Source organism: Seriola lalandi, unplaced genomic scaffold, assembly GCF_002814215.2.
Source record: "Seriola lalandi dorsalis isolate HSWRI2012SDOR001 ecotype SW California unplaced genomic scaffold, Sedor1 jcf7180002053771, whole genome shotgun sequence".
Classification (NCBI taxonomy): Eukaryota; Metazoa; Chordata; class Actinopteri; order Carangiformes; family Carangidae; genus Seriola; species Seriola lalandi.
Genome location: NW_019524324.1, coordinates 345,149 through 361,787, shown reverse-complemented (window position 1 = coordinate 361,787; position 16,639 = coordinate 345,149). Strand labels below are relative to the sequence as shown.

The following is a 16,639-nucleotide window of genomic DNA, read 5'->3' as shown; positions in this document are numbered from 1 at the left end:
CATCTTAGCATCTGGGCTGCAATCAGAGAAGCCACACTACAATATGACTTCACTTCACTTTACAAAACTATGTCCTTAAAAATAGATACAAAAAAGTTTTTACAGCTTTGAAGTGGATTGAAAAAGAGAGACCGAGGTTCAAATCCCTCTGTTGGCAACCATCCATTGACCTTAAAGGCAAGTATTCACCAGATGTTCTGTAGGTTTTCATCATGTTGTAGCTATTTGTGTGTGTCACAGCGGACACAGAACGGCTGTATTCGGTGTTGCTGTGTCCAACAGAAGCAGAGGATAGAACCTGCATGACATTCATACTGATGAATTCTATGAAGCATATAAATGCATTACTTTGACTTGTTGGTTTATCTACACAAAGTGGCAGCCAAATGCCTTGAGCTGATGTTGTTGTTAAAAAATTGACTGTATAGAAGCTGAAGATAAATGTTTCTCTTGGACTAGAAAATAAAGTATTATCTTCTCGTAAATATCTTGGTGCCAAATTTAGAGTTGTACTAAAACATAACATTATTTTTAAAAGCTCACTTAGACCAAATCCAGTAACTGACAAAGATGTTGATAAACAGCAAACTAAAACCCAGTCTTTCAAACATTTCTTCAGAACCCGATAAACAGATAGATAGATAGATAGATAGATAGATAGATAGATAGATAGATAGATAGATAGATAGATAGATAGATAGATAGATAGATAGAAATTTCTTGTCTTTCTACAGCCGATCACACAATCTATTGTTTCAACTAACAGTTATTTCCATTATCAAATGACCTGCATTTTCTTTTGATTACTCAAGTAATCATTTAGTCTTTAAGTAGGAAGGAGTGATGAGAAAATTCCTTTCAATTGTGTGACCAGAGCCAAAAGCACTTCACCGCCCACTGCCGCCCCCGACCGAGGGCTGAACTTGCACGCCCAGATTTGACAAGTTTGTGTGACACACCAAAGTTTGTTCTCTTCCTCTTCCTGAGATCGTGTCCAAGGTCAACTAGTGTGGCTTAATGAAGGCGTTATTTCTGAGACTTACAGCAGTGATGGAGGGCTTCTTGCCATCTCCAGCAGGGGGGTGCGTGACATCTGCTCCCAGGAAGATAACCGGCTGCTGAAACACTGCTGACCTGAGAGTGCGAATGGAGGAGGAAGAGATGCAATTTACACTTGCTCATAAAGACAGCGTGGGGTTGCTTTTGAGGATATATTATCAACATGGATATGTCATCATCACAGGCTCAAATGCTGAGATGGGTCAATTTAGTTCATCCAGTTTCACTTTGTGGGCTTTGACTTACATTGTAAAGTGTAGCTGTTTGGTGTTGACCAAAACCAAAAGAAAAATACAAAATTTACTTAAGCCACTTCTCACTGACTGAAAATCCCTAGCTTATAAATATAATAACTTTGTTTTCAGTGTGAATGGTATAATTTTTTTGTCTAACAGGAACATATATGGAAAAGTTGCTTCTGTTGTTCTCCTGCCATAAATGGGTGCTATTCATTCAAGAGCAGCCAACCAGAAGCTCACCGCTGATGAGGCACCAGGATGTTGTTGATGCCTCCCAGCTTCACGTTGATCTTGAGGCAGAGGTTGGAGAGGGTCTGAGGTGACGTCTTCACCACGTTCTTCACCTGAACACACTGTGTGGCCATGCCCAAGAGGGTGTCTCCCACACGCTTTACCTCCGCTAAAAAGGCACAGTTCGGAAATGGGATATGAAGACGCGTTTTGTCAAGTTCAGCTTCCTGATGTGTTTGCTTTGACAGCACAGTATGTCTTTTAGATGGTTCTGTGGTTTGATGACTATTTTAGACACTTTCTTTTTTAATTACTTCATTATTTGTCTGTGTGAAATGACAAAAGACAGAGTGTGTATCTAATAAAATGAGATAACTACATTATTAGACAACAGACAGAGTGTGTATCTAATAAGATGAGATAACTACATTATTAGACAACAGACAGAGTGTGTATCTAATAAGATGAGATAACTACATTACACTTTATTGTCCCATAGGGAAATTTGTCTTAAGCAGTAGCGCTGCATACAGCTACAACCTGCGATGATACACTAACACAATGTGTATCACAACTGTACTGTGGCGTGCCGGTGACACATTCATATATGCTGTACATGCAAACAACAATAAAGTCATACAATAACATACCATAGACAGGAGTTTTTCCTGGCAGGATGACGATGATGAGCTGAAGTCCAGAGTAGGTGTTCTTCAGGTGTCTGAACATGGGCTCGACACTGTCCGCTCCCTGGGCGTATTTACAGAAGCATGGCTGGCCCTGAATTGGCATCCCAGCATCCTTAGAGATCTTACGCAGCTGGTCTGTGAAGTTCCTGAGAGGAAACCAGAGCAGTTGGGGCAAGATTCAGCAAGGTGTGATCATGTACCATGATGTTACGTCTCTGCCCCAAAGTCTTCAGAAGTGTTTTTAAAAAGAAATGTACTTTGTGAGGACAGAAATTACTTTCTTCAAGATGCTTAATATACAGCATTAAGGGTGAACATTTTTTCTCCTGTGAAAGAAGCTAAATTAAAAGAGGATCTAATGACTTACTATAATCAAATGTAAGACATCCAAACATGTTAATCGAGAAAATTATTTAATCCTGCTTCAAAAAATGAATTCCCACTGCTCCCACTCATTAGTCCTTACTTGAGCACCTCTTCTCTGCACTGTTTCTGGGGGGCAAAGCAGGCAATCGCCCACACTTTGATCTCGATGCCATTATAAAACTGCTTCCCTCTCATGTCCCACACTCCCTGGTTGGGGGTAGCAATGGCACGATTCTGTGCGTGAGAGGACCAGAGGAGAGAAAGATTAAACCAAATCAGGTCACATCTACAACTAAATGGTGCACACTACAATTTTAATTAATTTCTTTTAACTCAAAAGCTGATTTCTTTGAGCTGATAAATGAATAATTTTTCTTTACCCGTCCTCCATACTGCAGGATAGGGGCCGGGAGCACTCTGCCCGTCACCTCAGCCATGTCATCTTTCACTTTGATCCCAAACTCCTGGATGTACGGGTCCAGGTTGAAGTTAGCGTTCTTCATCTGTGGCGAGAGAAGATCACCATCATATCTCACTGGCTTTGTTACTTACACGCTATAAAATCACTGAGAAGTACATTTTCTATACAGTGTTACTACATTAGTTGTGAGGCCTCCCCCCACCAGTTCTCTCTACAACTCACCAGCCTGCTGATCTCCTCTTGTCTGTCAGGTGCAGAACGAGCTGTGGCTTTGATCATAGTGGAGGTCTGATTATCTGTCAGTTTCTTGATGCATCGTTGACCTGCTACAATGTTACACACCTGGAACAAGTAAATTCAAATTCGTGAGGGTGTAAACGTTAGTTCCTTAAAATGCCCGAAATAATTTTAAAGACAGCGTTCACGGTGTTGAACAAATAATCCCAATCACAGATGATGACTTTCGGGTTGGTTAAATGTTTAAATGATGACCGCAGTTATTGTATCACAGGTCCATTTCTCACCTCCAGGGGCAGGTAGGTGTGCTTCTGCTCCTGGCCCACCTGTAGACAGGGCAGGTGGGGGTATTTTAGCTGCAGGTTGTACTTCTGCTTGAAGTACTGGGCCACTGTACATTCTACTGTCTGCCCACTTTCGAGCTGGAGGGGAAACCTGGCAACAACAACAAAAAAAAAAAGGTTGAGAAAAATGAATGACCATATGTTCTGGTAGTGGTTTACAAAAGCTTTTGAGTGACACATGTCTTCAGACTTCCGACTTACAGGTTCAGCAAGGGTTTTATTGAAGATTGTGCCCAACAGTCCATTGTCAAAAAAATATTTTTAATTATTTAATTAATCATTTGATTAACAAAATGTAAAAAGTAAGGAAATGTACACACATTATCAGACTCCACTGTAATGTATTAAAATTGCCTGTTTAGTCCAAACTTCTCATCTGTCAAACAACTTCCAAAACAATCATTTTAGCTCTAAACGTGAATCGTTTTGGATTAAATACTGATGAAAAGGTGTTGACGTACACATTAAAGCTGCTATAATCAGTATTTTGATATGAACAAGGATCAAATGTCAACATATATGTGAGAGGATCAGCTCAAGGTGATCACCCCACAGAGAATTATCACCCAGCTCTGCAGCTTTCCTTGGCTCTATGGAGCGTTTCAGTGTCTTTATCGATCAATGTTTTGGCTTTTCCGCCACACAAATTCACTGTTTTGATTCACTCTCGCTGTCCACATCAACCCTGTTTCCAGCTGCAGCCAGCAGCTGTTTTCAGCCAAAAGCTCTGATAAAGCAAACAGCATACAGACAGAATTACGTGACTGGCTAGTGGAAATAGTGGAGCATTTAGCAGCTTAGGCTTAAGATATGGAACCCATCAGGTGGACACAAACAAAACTGCAAATGAATGCTAATGCTGCTCCATATTTACTGGATGAGGAAACCATTTCCTAACAAACTTGGCACATTAACCATTGGGTGATAACATGCGGGTTTGCAGGTTTCTGAGTTATTTATACATTTACGTAGACTATGAAAACATATACAGATAATTTGGGGGTATCCTTATAATCCTTCCTACTATCCTTATAATGTAGATGTAAGCATTAAGATAACCAGTAGATATACTTGATCTAATGTACATAGCAGTTATGCATGTGGTTGATATATTTGTATATCAAGTGCTGTCAAATTAATGTAATATAATTTGATTTAACGGTGTCTGTGCTTACGTCTGGTGGCTGGCAGGACGTCTGGTGACATTGCATACGCGATACTTTCTCTTCATTTGGCCACAGTGGGTCACCTCCACCTTCAAACCTGCCGACAACAAACGGGTTACACACAAATTAACGCACAATGACACAGAAAGACAAGATCACTTGAAAGAGCTTCTCTTGAAATAACAAAGCACCAGAATCACAAAGTTAAAAGGGAATTAGAAATGTACAGTGTCTGAACGTATGCATTTGCCAAGTGTAAAATGAGCAAATATGCTTTGGATGGGGGCATGCAGGTGAAAAATAATTTCTTTATTTGGGCTCATCGTGATGTCAGCCTGCGACTTTCACACTGTCCAGTTGCCCACCTTTAATCTCCTTTGTGAAGCGGACCCTTTGTGAGTCGGTGAGAGTCTTGGGCTGCTCGTCGATGTTGCGGATGTCCAAAACCTCACACATGAACTCAATTACAGGCTGGGCTTTGTAGAAGGCCGTGGCAGACACTAGAGGGAGACAGAGAGCAGCAACAGGTCCAGAAAAGTCAGAGGATGAACTCAACATAAGGTGCGTGGATGTCCAAACCTTTAGTCAGTATTTACCTAAAAATGTAAGGCATTCATCAGCGCCAAATTAATGTTACAAGCAGCCAATAGAAAGCAGCCTATGTGTATGAGATCATAAATATAAATCAAAACAGATGTTTCACTTCACACATCATCTTTGGTCCCAGATTACATTTTACTTTTCATAATTTCTGTCCCATTGTTTCGGCCCAGTCATGCAATGTCAGGAAAAGCACACTGAGATCACCTACTGACTACACACTCTGGTGAGCTCGTCTCCAGTGACTCACCATCAATGTTAAGCATCATCTTCCACATGGCGGGGCGCACAGACTGGTGGAAGCCAAACCAGACTTCCCTCCCCCCACCCAGTGGGTGGTAGTATCCTTCAGGTGGGGAGAAAAATGAACGGCCCACTGGAGTGTACCTAATCAGAGGAGATGGGGTTGCGAAAATGAAAATCATGAACGTTCAGAATGACTTGACTGAATTCAGAGTATAACTTCAGTGTGAGCTCATGTGTCATGTAAGAGGTTTCAGAATAAGTCCGTTCATAATAACCATTAGTAAACCTCCGTGCAAAAACACTGATATTGGTCAATATTGGACAAAGGAACAGTTCTCTATTAACCACAAAAGTCTTTTTCAGAAAGGGACAAAAAAGAGGAAACATTATCTTTGAAATTACTTTTGTGGCTTGAGGACTTCCTTTTTGACCATTTTCAGGTCAAGTCCTCAAGCCAGTTATCATTATTCCACCGCTCAGCATTGTTCAGTGGACACTTTCACACACGTCTCAGCTAACAAGCATCTTTTGTTTAGTGACTCTGACGCCTGGAGCTATGATGGTCTGATGCAAGCGAATGGAAGAATCAAGTTAACCTTGCTTGGCTGCATGGTTAAGATGTCAGCAGAAATAACCTGCAAAAACATGATTTTCCAATCTGCTTTTAAGACAGGCATGCATATAACTCTTTTTGAGTAAGAGTCCTTCTGTGTGTGTTTGTGTCTGTGCCGGTGTAACTAAGAGAGAAAGGGTTCCTGCGGTGTACCTCATAGAGGCCAGGTGGCGCATGGCCACGTCCAGGGCTTGAACCGAGTCGAGGGGGACCTGCAGGCGGCCGCTGACCAGAGTCTCCTGCAGCAGGCGCCATGAAACCTTGGCCAGCCAACGGATGGACACCTTGAAGATTCTGTCCTTACCCTCGCCTGGGATGGTTACCTCAAAATCCACCTGGAGTGATAGAGGACAGAAACAGAGAGAAGAGGTAAAGAACAAGACTTAGGCGAAATAAAGACACAACATTCCTGCCTTGACCTGGCTATAAAAAGGGGCTACTGATTCATTTTCCTGTTGGATGAGAAAATCACTACCAGCCTCAAGTCTGTAAATATGAAGCTACACCTGGAACCCCGTTAGCTTAGCTTAGCATAAAAAAGAAACAGAAACAGGGCAACAGCTAGCCTGTCTCAGGGACTCTTCTGGACAGAGCCAAGCAAGCTGTTTCCCCGTTTCCAGTATTTATGCTAAGCTAACTGACTGCAGCCTTATATTTTCTGGACAGATATACATAACTTAAAACTATTAGTGTCTAACCAGACAGCGAGAGTGCTTCCTTAAAACAGTAGGTGTTTGTAATTATTTTTTATATGGGGATAGACATATGGGCTCTACAGGAAATTAAAAACATGCTATTCAGTGTGGTTGAAATGACCCCTCCTCCGCTAGAGAAACTCTTTAATTAATAATACATCTTATTGAACGCTGAGGAGAAATTAGCAGAGGATTAGGGTGTGGTGTAACAGTGTAAAACAAAGCCACCGCAAACATTTACCTTCTCACTCCCAATAGGAAGTGCTAGCACCGTGTAGATGTTCTTCTTGCCATCATACACTGGTTTCCTGTCACCAAAGAGCTGGGGCTTGAAGTGTTGCACCATGTACTCCACCACCTCCCTGTAGGAAGCGACACATAAAAACATAACACTCTGTCAATTAAACCCATCGCCTGATCAAGATGCCCTTATTGTGTTCGGGGGGGGGGCAGTTTGCAAGATGACGGAATATTGATCGAGCGGGATACAGCTGGTGGGTGCAATATCTCATGGTCACGGAGGGGAAGGCAAGGACAAAAAGAGAGAGGGTGTGGGCGTGGGGCCACCACCTTTCAATGCACAGTGCCTTGGCCTTCATATAAGTGTGGGGGGATGAAGAGTCACTCTGAAAAAGGAAAGGTCAAAGGGCTTGACCTCTGCATGCCTTCTTGGACGCTTTGTCTCAAACATTAAAGCCAGAAGAGACTGAAGCTCGAAGACCCTCTCTGAATGTTAGATTTTCAGTGGTTCTTCTTTAGAATTTTAAGTTTTCTGAGTTTAATTAAAAATAGGAGAGTAATGATTTGCTTCATTTGTTCCTTTTGCTGTTCACAACCTTGATAATGAGGGAGACAGTAGGGCTCAAGGACTCTCCTGGAGGACTCTCTCGACAACCACTGCTGAGATCTTCAAGGATTTCAACAAAAGATTGTTTATTTAATCAAAAACAGAAGGTTACACAAGGACACAAGTACAGAGTCAAGGCTGTTTTAGTTGACAGAAATAAATTATGTCAAGTTGTTTCTTTTTGAGATGAGCTATAAATTTCTCTTCAAGAAACATGCAAAAACAGATTACGCATTTAATTGATTAAAGCTGCACAAGTCTAAATGATATGGTCAACAGTAACGGCCACACCATGTTCTTATATGAACATCTGGCTTCAAACATCCAGATGCCATTCTCACAAATGTAACTTTGTGCTAAATGTCTATAAAGGTTTACAAGATTAAAGGACAGATACTCTCCATTTTCCATGCTATTTTTCTCCATCTTAAATGATTATGAACGATTATCCAATAGCCTGAGGCCATCAGTAAGGCACACTGGGACAGTAAACTTGAGGATTGGGTTAGTGTCAAGACATTGACAAAAACAAAGTTAGCCTATATATATCATATTCCAGCTCCTAGCCTGCCCCTGATAACATAACACCACACACAAGGCAATGGTGGGACATGATAGCCAATCATATCTCATTGAAAACCACCTCACAGTCACAAGCGTGACACTACAATTTCAATCTGGAATCAAGAGCAGAGAAAACTGAGTAAAAGGCAAAATGACAATCATTCCTTCATGAAAGGATGAATTCTCCTGAATCAAACATGATGAAACACGTATTTTGTGGCGTCTTGCCCTTTTGCCTCAAAGGCAAGACAGTCTCTTTTTTTTTGTAGAGGAATTGACTCTCCGGAGAGTCGGAGGTCAGCACAGCATACAGCACAATTCCCTCCTGAATTTCGTAATTTATGTTTATGTACTGTTTATTGCCTGGATTAAAGTAATAAATGTGACAAATCATGAACATGGCAGCTCTTTTTTGTTTTTTTTATTTGTTACAGCTGAAAAAAAAATGGATGGAACTATTTATTAGTTTCATGAAAAAACAGCTAATACTGAAGCTTACGAGCATGTAGCAACTAACATAGCAAGTCATGTTAACCTGAACAGTTAAACAAACTAAAAAAAAAAAGATCCCCTTTTCACAGTAAATAGAATTTTGAATTACGTTTGCAATAAATCTGTTCCATCCGAATTTTTGTAAACTGCAACATGCCTCGCTTGCTCTTGCATCATATCCCGACATCGATTGGAAAGCCACTTACAGTATGTTATTGCTATCCAATAACATCTTCAGAACCCTTTTCATATAGATTGTGAAACTACCATTTTGACTGAACCTACATCAGACAGCAAACGATTAGGCCACGCATACAAGTGCTTCTTCAGGCACACTCCGCAGCGTAAACACCAGCAGAGATGAAAGGGTCAGTTAAGTCAGATTCACTTGTGACTCCACCATCTGTCCAGTCCTGTCACTTGGGCACAGCTACTGCAGGAAGAGAAGGCTTCCTGCTGCTCAATATGATCTGAAACCCATGCATACTTGGTGTTTAATTTTTGCCTGATTCTGCACAGATACTTGGGCTTCTTTCACATTGGTTTTTTGCCCTTCAAGGCCCTTTTCACAGAAGATAAACATTCCATAATAAGCACAGTACATAACACAATATAAAGCTTGGAAAATAAGTTTCACTGGCTTAAAATATCTGAAGTAGGTCACAAGGTTCAGGTTATTTTCCTCTGATTCGAGCAATTTATGATTGAATATCCACTGATACTGCACCCCTATTCAATATTTGTTCTCCTTCATAAATGACTGAGACCAGTCTAGGTAAAGCATGCTTGAGTGCTGGAGAGCTTTGCTTTGGCTGCAACAGTCTTTTCATTATTTCCCCCACATAAAATATGGTAATCAACCTGTAAAAATAAATAAATAGCTATTACAAAGAATTACAATTGATTTGTTCATGTTGAAAGCAGCTGGTACGGCTGCCTTGTGAAAGACTGACAACACAGTGATTACAAGTGGCTGTTGGCTGTTTCATTATCCAATTTCAAACACAGCAGACATTTCAGCCTCTTGTTGACTTCTTCAAATGCATGCTTTGTTGCCACAAGTTAATAACCACTCATGACAAATGACAAATGACAACTGACAAGTACTGATCTTTCAGTTTAATGCGGGACATCACAGAAAATACAGGAAATACCATGACTGGGATGTGCCATTACCTGTTGACTCGTCGTGGGCACTTGTCGGGCTTAATGTCCACCTCATAGTGGTAGACGTCCATCTTTGGGATCTCCACCTCAAAATAGTTGGCCAGCAGCTTGATGGGCTTGCCCACGGTACCCATGCCTGGCCGGCGGGGGGCATGGAACACCTGCTGCAGGGGTGGGGGGAAGACCCCCATGGGCACTGCACAGAGAGGGGATAGCGAGCCATCGACAAGGACAGGTAACAGAGGGGAAGAGGTTCGGAGCAATGACGGTGAGGAAAGTGGGTGTGAACAGAGCAACAGCAAGTACAGAAAATGAACAAGTCAAAGCGGAGGACAGGCATGGCCAGTTAAGTAAGGAGGTGGCAAAGGAAGTGGTTGTGAACAGCAGAGGCAGGGCAAAGAGGACAAGAAATGTGGCCAAAAGCCAGGAAGGAAGGAAGCGTAGGCAGGGGCCATGAGGACATGACAGGTGGACACAAGAGCAAATGGTAGTAACGGAAAGAAGAGGGAGGGGAGTGATAGGAAAGAAGAAAAACAATGTGAAGGAAAAAGTTAAGCAGCAAATTGTGTATTTGGGTGCAGGGAGAGGGAGAGAGAAGTTTGATACAGAGGGAGTAAGATAAAGGGTGATGGAGGAGAATATTGACAAGGCATGAAGTGAAGGAGGGGGAACAACCAGATTAGGTCAAATGAGGATGGAAAAGAAAGAGAGGGGGGTGAAAACAGAAGGAGAAATGATAGCAAGGGAAAGAAAAACAACACATTAGAAAAACGCATCTTTACATATCATTAACAGAAACTCATTTATGGAAATTCTACACGAAGTGGTTAAAAGTTTAAAAAGACAATTTTGTTCCATCTGGTTATTTCATGTCAGTCTGAAGCTTAAATGTGATTTTTGAGGATATTGGTAATTCAACTGCTGCTCTTTTAATACACAAACTTCTGTTTTGTGGTTCCTGACAAACAGGTCAACAAATATTTTGATAATTAAGGATATCAAGGATAGATTATCAAGGATCAGGATTTTCTGTTTTTTCCTGCTGTAAATCGATTGTACTTGGGATTTGAACTGTTGATCTGACAAAAACAATCATGTTCAGGGCATCACAGAGCGCCCGGGGAACATACTATGGCATGTTCAACTATTTTTTTCAACATTCTATATACCTATGAGATTTTTCTCTGTCTGATCAGCGACTTCAGTGTTCATACTAGCGTCATGTCTTAAAAACAAGTCTGAGCCAGTCAGGAGGTCTAATACAGAGGGGGTCCTAGACTGGGTGCTGGATGTGAGGCTAGCTGTGACTCCTGCCTGAGAGGGCCCCAGTGCCTTAACCTCTGGGTCCCTAGAGAACAGCCCTCCTCCACCACAACAAAGACCCCAGCTGCCCTGCTCCTCTGTCTCACACTCACACACACAAATACGGGTGTATGACAGAGGGAGCGCCCCTGCTACGGCGAACACACACTGATACACACAAACGCAGGGGGCCCCCCTCTACATTCCCAGCCTCACCATGGAGACACCACGGCAACACATTATTGTCATGGATATCAGGGGACCTGTGTGTGTGTGTAGGGCTGTTGGAGGAGATGGGAGGAGGCAGGGTGCCACTGTGGTCATGCTGAAGAGACCTTGGCCTCTCTGGTCCTGTGCTGAGCATGTTCCCACATCAGGCCAACGTGCCTGGGTATCCCAAACTGGACAAGCCCTGCTTTAAATAGCTGCTATGGAAATCCTTGGGTCAAACACACTACTCAAGCACATGTTCACTAAGCCTTCAGAAAATGCCAAACTGGCAGGAAGAGTAACATTAGCAATAAAACACATAAATATGCTGTATCTATGTGTAGAATCACACATCACCACAACACATCTTACAAAACACAATAAATACAGACACTAGGCATGTGTTCACCACACATACTCTATGTGCAAGAAAACATGTATGTGTGTGAATATGCGAGTGTCTAGAGTGCGTTGTAATCGTCGCACACTCACACACAATGACACACACTTCACCCCCGTGCCAGTGAAGGCAGATGGTGAGAAGCGCAGCCAGCACTCACATATCACGAGACAATAGCAGTCTTTCCCGGGCGGTAAGACTTAAAGGCAGAGTTTCAGTGATGCATCATAACGTGAAGACACTCACCATTTACTGTCTTTACAGTGACATAACACATAATAAACACATGTCACATTGGAATGACTACTTTAACATTTCATCTGGGGGATCATGAATGTTTTTTGTGCATTGAAGTTTGGTTCATTTACGGCCAACTGGCGAATGCCTGTTTCAGGATCCTTTGGTCAGCTTTGCAGTACAACAACGGTTCAGCACATTTTCAAAATAGACATTACATCTTTTTTTACATTCTGAGTTCCGATGTAGCTTGTAAATAATTCAGTTTTGACATTAGCAGATCTCCCGTGAAGCTAATGCTGAGCTTCAATGCAAAAACAAATTGAAATTGAAAAAAAAAAATTATCACAATGAAAAGACCCCTCAAGCCCCCCCAGGCAACCCTCAAAGGATAAGCGATAAGCTAATGGATGGCTGGATGAAAACACCCTTTAAATCCTACAAATACAGAGCAAAAGCGTAAGTTTAGTAGGAGACCCCGTCCCATGTCAGGACACCACAGTACATGAATGAGAAGGAACAGCCAATTATGCATCAATTGTTTTGGCAAAACTAGTTGGCTTTCTGAATAATTGGCTGTTGAACATGAACTAAACATGGCAATCAGCTCAATGTTGGAAAATAGCACATTGAATCATCGCACTTCAAATACAAAAGCAGACTTTGAGATGAGGGGCCCCCGGGGACCCTTCCCCCATCTTCAAAAATAAAAACAAGCCTATTCAACTGAATTCAAAGTTCAGTATCGTGGATGACAATGTCATTTCAAAACCAGGCTTACAACATATCCATAAACGATTCAGAGTTCAAATCACTACCTGTGTATACAAAAACATTCAATATATAAACCCTGCCCTCCAAAAGTTCAAGACAGATTCAAAGCTGTTTTATGAATGCAAGAGTCCAAGAGTTTCCTCAGTCGATGCACTTCAGAACTGGGTATAAAGTCAGTTTGTGTTTGAATTGGTTGCTTCCGGACCTCTGTGTCATCCAAGAAAACTCCCAAATAAAGTTAATCACTGGCAGTGATAAGCACTAGCTGTAAATCTTAAAGTGAAGCATGCAGAGAAAAACCCCACATACAAATGCAGTACACATGCTTCTCAGTCTTTCCAAGTCTAAAAACAGGTTCTGTCAACTCCAACAGCAGATGTGCACATATCACAACTAAGATTATTTTTGGTTTCACATAAATAAATAATTCATCTGTCTCCGCAGATGTTAGGCCTATGCTTGTGACTCTAGTGTGCGCATGTAAGGTACAGTTATTAAACACTATTTAGCCAACCTGAACAGTGTGAGCAGCCATAACCTGTCACTGAAAAGGGAGGCTGGTGTGGTGTGCGGGGTGCAGCCAGCTGCTGCTGTGCTGCCGCTGCTGCTGCTTCTTGAAGGCGGGCTTCATCTCGTCCCTCCTCACCGAGATTCCCACGACCTCCCTGCCCCCGCGCATGGCTGGGGATATTGTCAGCGCTCCAAAAGGCTTGTCTACAGCTATAAATCTGGATAAATAATATCGTTTCCTACAAGGTGTTGTGCATGCAGACTGCAAGAGAGCCCCCTCCATCTCCCACTCTCTCCTCTCTAAACGTTGCGGTGCAACAGACGGGGTTGTCACCAAACCTCCTTGTACATCCCCCTGACGCTAAGGCCAGGCTACGGTTGCCTCGTTTTTGCAGCTGCAGTCTGTGTCTGCAGCCATAACTCGGATATCCTGATTGATCCCACGTTAAACCATTAAAGTAAAAAAATAAACCTACCAGCGCCAGACGGTCCCGGCTCCATCCCATTCACTTAGCCGCGCGGGTACAAGCTAGCTAGTCCGGGGTGCTGTGGCCAAACCGCCGGCCCCTTCAGGCTGGAAGCGTCTCAGACTTCCAGCCCCCTCCTCTCGGCGTGTAGTCTTCTCCCTTCTCGGTGTACCCCCGCCCCCTGCCCCTACCAGTACCCCCCAGACCCGCAGAGGAGTTGAGGCTAACGACGATAGCTGCCAGCTGCTTGCCTGCCCGTTGACCCTGGAGCTAGTAACGGCAGAGCTGGAGGGCGATACCGTCTTAAATCCACCCACTCTTCCTTGGCGGGGCAGTGTGCTCCCTCCCGGCGCCGTGATTTAGCCGATTAATCCGCGGCGTTGTGATTTCTTGTCGGTCTGTTGTGCTCCTGCTCACCGTTCAAGCAGGATTCTCCAGCGGAACAAAAAAGGCCAGCCCCTCACCCCCCAAAAATCTGAAACTTCTTCTTTGCCATTAAAAAAGTGCAAAGGAACTGTTGATGAACTTGCTGTCACACCCCAGAGGTTGAAGGGGGAACTGCACTGCAGATATGCAAATGTGAAATAGGGGTAAGTGTCAGGGCAAAATCAATGTTATGAATCTGTGATTATGACATAGTGGTGTTAAAAGTATTCAAATCCTTCAGTTAAGTTAAAGTAGTATTAATGGACTGTGAAAAAATTTTTAAAAACTCAGGTACCCCTGATATTTTATACTTTACACAGTAGGCTCAGTGCAGAAAAATGGCCCTAGTTACTGTTCTGCTATACTGTATTATATCATTAGATTATTAGTACTGATACATCAGTGTGTAAGCAGCATTTTACTGTTGTAGTTGGCTGAGATGGCGCGAATAGTGGAGTAGAAGTGGCATGAAAAGAAAATACTCAAGTACTTCAAATAAATACATAAACCATAACTGATAAATCAGTCTTCATATTTATCCAACAGATCCTTCCCTGTCTGTACTGGCAACTCATCCTCATCCTCTGCCTTTATCTCCTGTGACGTTCCTCAGAGTTATACACTTGGTCCCATTCTTTTCACCATCTAAATGTTCCCATTAGGTCACATGAGGCAAAACCTCTGTTTCTGTTGTTATGCTGACGACACTCAGAGTATTCATCCCCTAGGATGTAATCATAACAGCAAACTAACACAACTTTCTTCAGCTTAATCAGAGTAAATTTGGAGTTATTTAAACCACACCTCTCTTCATACTCCTCATCAGGGCATGTATGGTCTTATTTGTTAAATCACATTCAACAAACTCTCATTGGGGAAAATGATACTGTGAAATAAATGCAATAGTATTTAAAATGTCAGAAAGAGTGAAACATTTCACAATTTCCTGATGTCTTCAAATTTACCAAATGTACAAAACCCAAAGATTACCATTTTACTAGCAAAAATGTAAACATTTGGGACTTAGCCCCAACTTAAGTCAATATTTAGGGGAACATGCTCCCTCAGGGAATTTTTCTCAGCAGCTACATGCACAATTTATTGTATCAAGCCATTTGTACATCATTTGGGAAAAACATGATCGTTGCCCAAGAAAAAAATCATGACTAATATTCATTACTGCCACATAAAAAGAGGCAAAAATTTTCTGTTGTTGCTATTTTGAATTTAGGTGGGGAGTGAATTTGGCATGAACAGCATCACTAATTTTGACACCTATTTTTTTACATTATGCTGGAGTAGAATTCACAGATTTAATGTTTAGATGATAAATCTACATTTAAATCCAGACCACATATCAAGTAAAATGTCAACAAATAATTGGTTCAGTTTGGTCAGTTCGTCTGCTTTCACAGCCTCTTTGGCAGATTTTTGACAACTTGTTAAAACATTTTGACATGAACAAGTTACAACCACTGTCACAAAGCAGCCCTGTTGCTGTTTTGGGACAGGAATCATTATTTTTAGTCATATTTCAATCATTGCTGAGGCTGCAGTTTGTTGAAGTGATCAGCAGGTGTCTTTAAAAGTCAGTCAGTGTTGGTGAGGATCTGTCTTGTTAGTCTGAGAATCTCTCACTTGCCACATTATACAATATTCCAAAGTAAAATATTGATGCAACAGTAATTTAAGCAGCCAACTCTTAATCATAATTACCAATGTGGCTACATATCTGGTTCTAATCAAAATAAATACCAACTGAAAGTATGTGTCAGCTTTGATACATGTCTTAATTACCAGTTTTCACAAGGTAACTGAATATATAAACATATCTGATGGCCACTGCCTGAACTGTGTGTCTCTCATACAGCTGATTAGTTGGATGAAACAGAAAGGTAAAAATCTTTCCCGCTTTTGTTTGCTCTTTCTTCCCATAAAACGCTTGCTTTGATTGTTATTTTCATATCCAATTCAAAATCTGGATGAGACCTGTTAGGCGGTACATTACACAGCTACTGTAGATTATGGGTTTAGTGAAGTAATTTAGTGGCTCAAAGTAATTTCAGCTATATAACTCTAATAGCCTGACTGATGAAAACAAGCCTTTCACTTTTTTAGAATGACATTTGCAAGTCTTTGTGTCCAGAGTCTGTTCTTCTGCCGTATTAGTTCATGATTTGCACTCAATTGCTCTTAATGTGGGAGGTTCAATTAAAAGCTTTAGGACAGATAATACAGACTTAACTGTCTCTGGGTCCAGGAGTAACTCATGTGACATTTAAGCCTTTCATTTAGTCAGAATTGCTTTCAAATTAATGAACTGTATGTTTATGAACG

The 16,639-nt window shown here is 41.8% G+C and overlaps 1 protein-coding gene across 1 annotated transcript in view; it reads right to left on the bottom strand.

Moving 5' to 3' along the window:
- The window catches only part of ago1 (argonaute RISC component 1), a 19,735-nt gene extending 5,390 nt beyond the window's left edge, over positions 1-14,345 (bottom strand). Inside the window, exons 1-14 of the mRNA XM_023401814.2 lie at positions 13,886-14,345; positions 9,986-10,172; positions 7,148-7,268; positions 6,365-6,546; positions 5,603-5,739; positions 5,118-5,252; positions 4,762-4,849; positions 3,530-3,677; positions 3,228-3,347; positions 2,965-3,087; positions 2,685-2,818; positions 2,180-2,364; positions 1,539-1,698; positions 1,044-1,134 (exon numbers count right to left, since the gene is read on the bottom strand). Of these exons, the coding sequence (XP_023257582.1) occupies positions 1,044-1,134; positions 1,539-1,698; positions 2,180-2,364; positions 2,685-2,818; positions 2,965-3,087; positions 3,228-3,347; positions 3,530-3,677; positions 4,762-4,849; positions 5,118-5,252; positions 5,603-5,739; positions 6,365-6,546; positions 7,148-7,268; positions 9,986-10,172; positions 13,886-13,910 (1,836 nt within the window). The 5' untranslated portion in view covers positions 13,911-14,345. The remainder of the gene's footprint in view (positions 1-1,043; positions 1,135-1,538; positions 1,699-2,179; positions 2,365-2,684; positions 2,819-2,964; positions 3,088-3,227; positions 3,348-3,529; positions 3,678-4,761; positions 4,850-5,117; positions 5,253-5,602; positions 5,740-6,364; positions 6,547-7,147; positions 7,269-9,985; positions 10,173-13,885) is intronic.
- Positions 14,346-16,639: the final 2,294 nt, after the last annotated feature.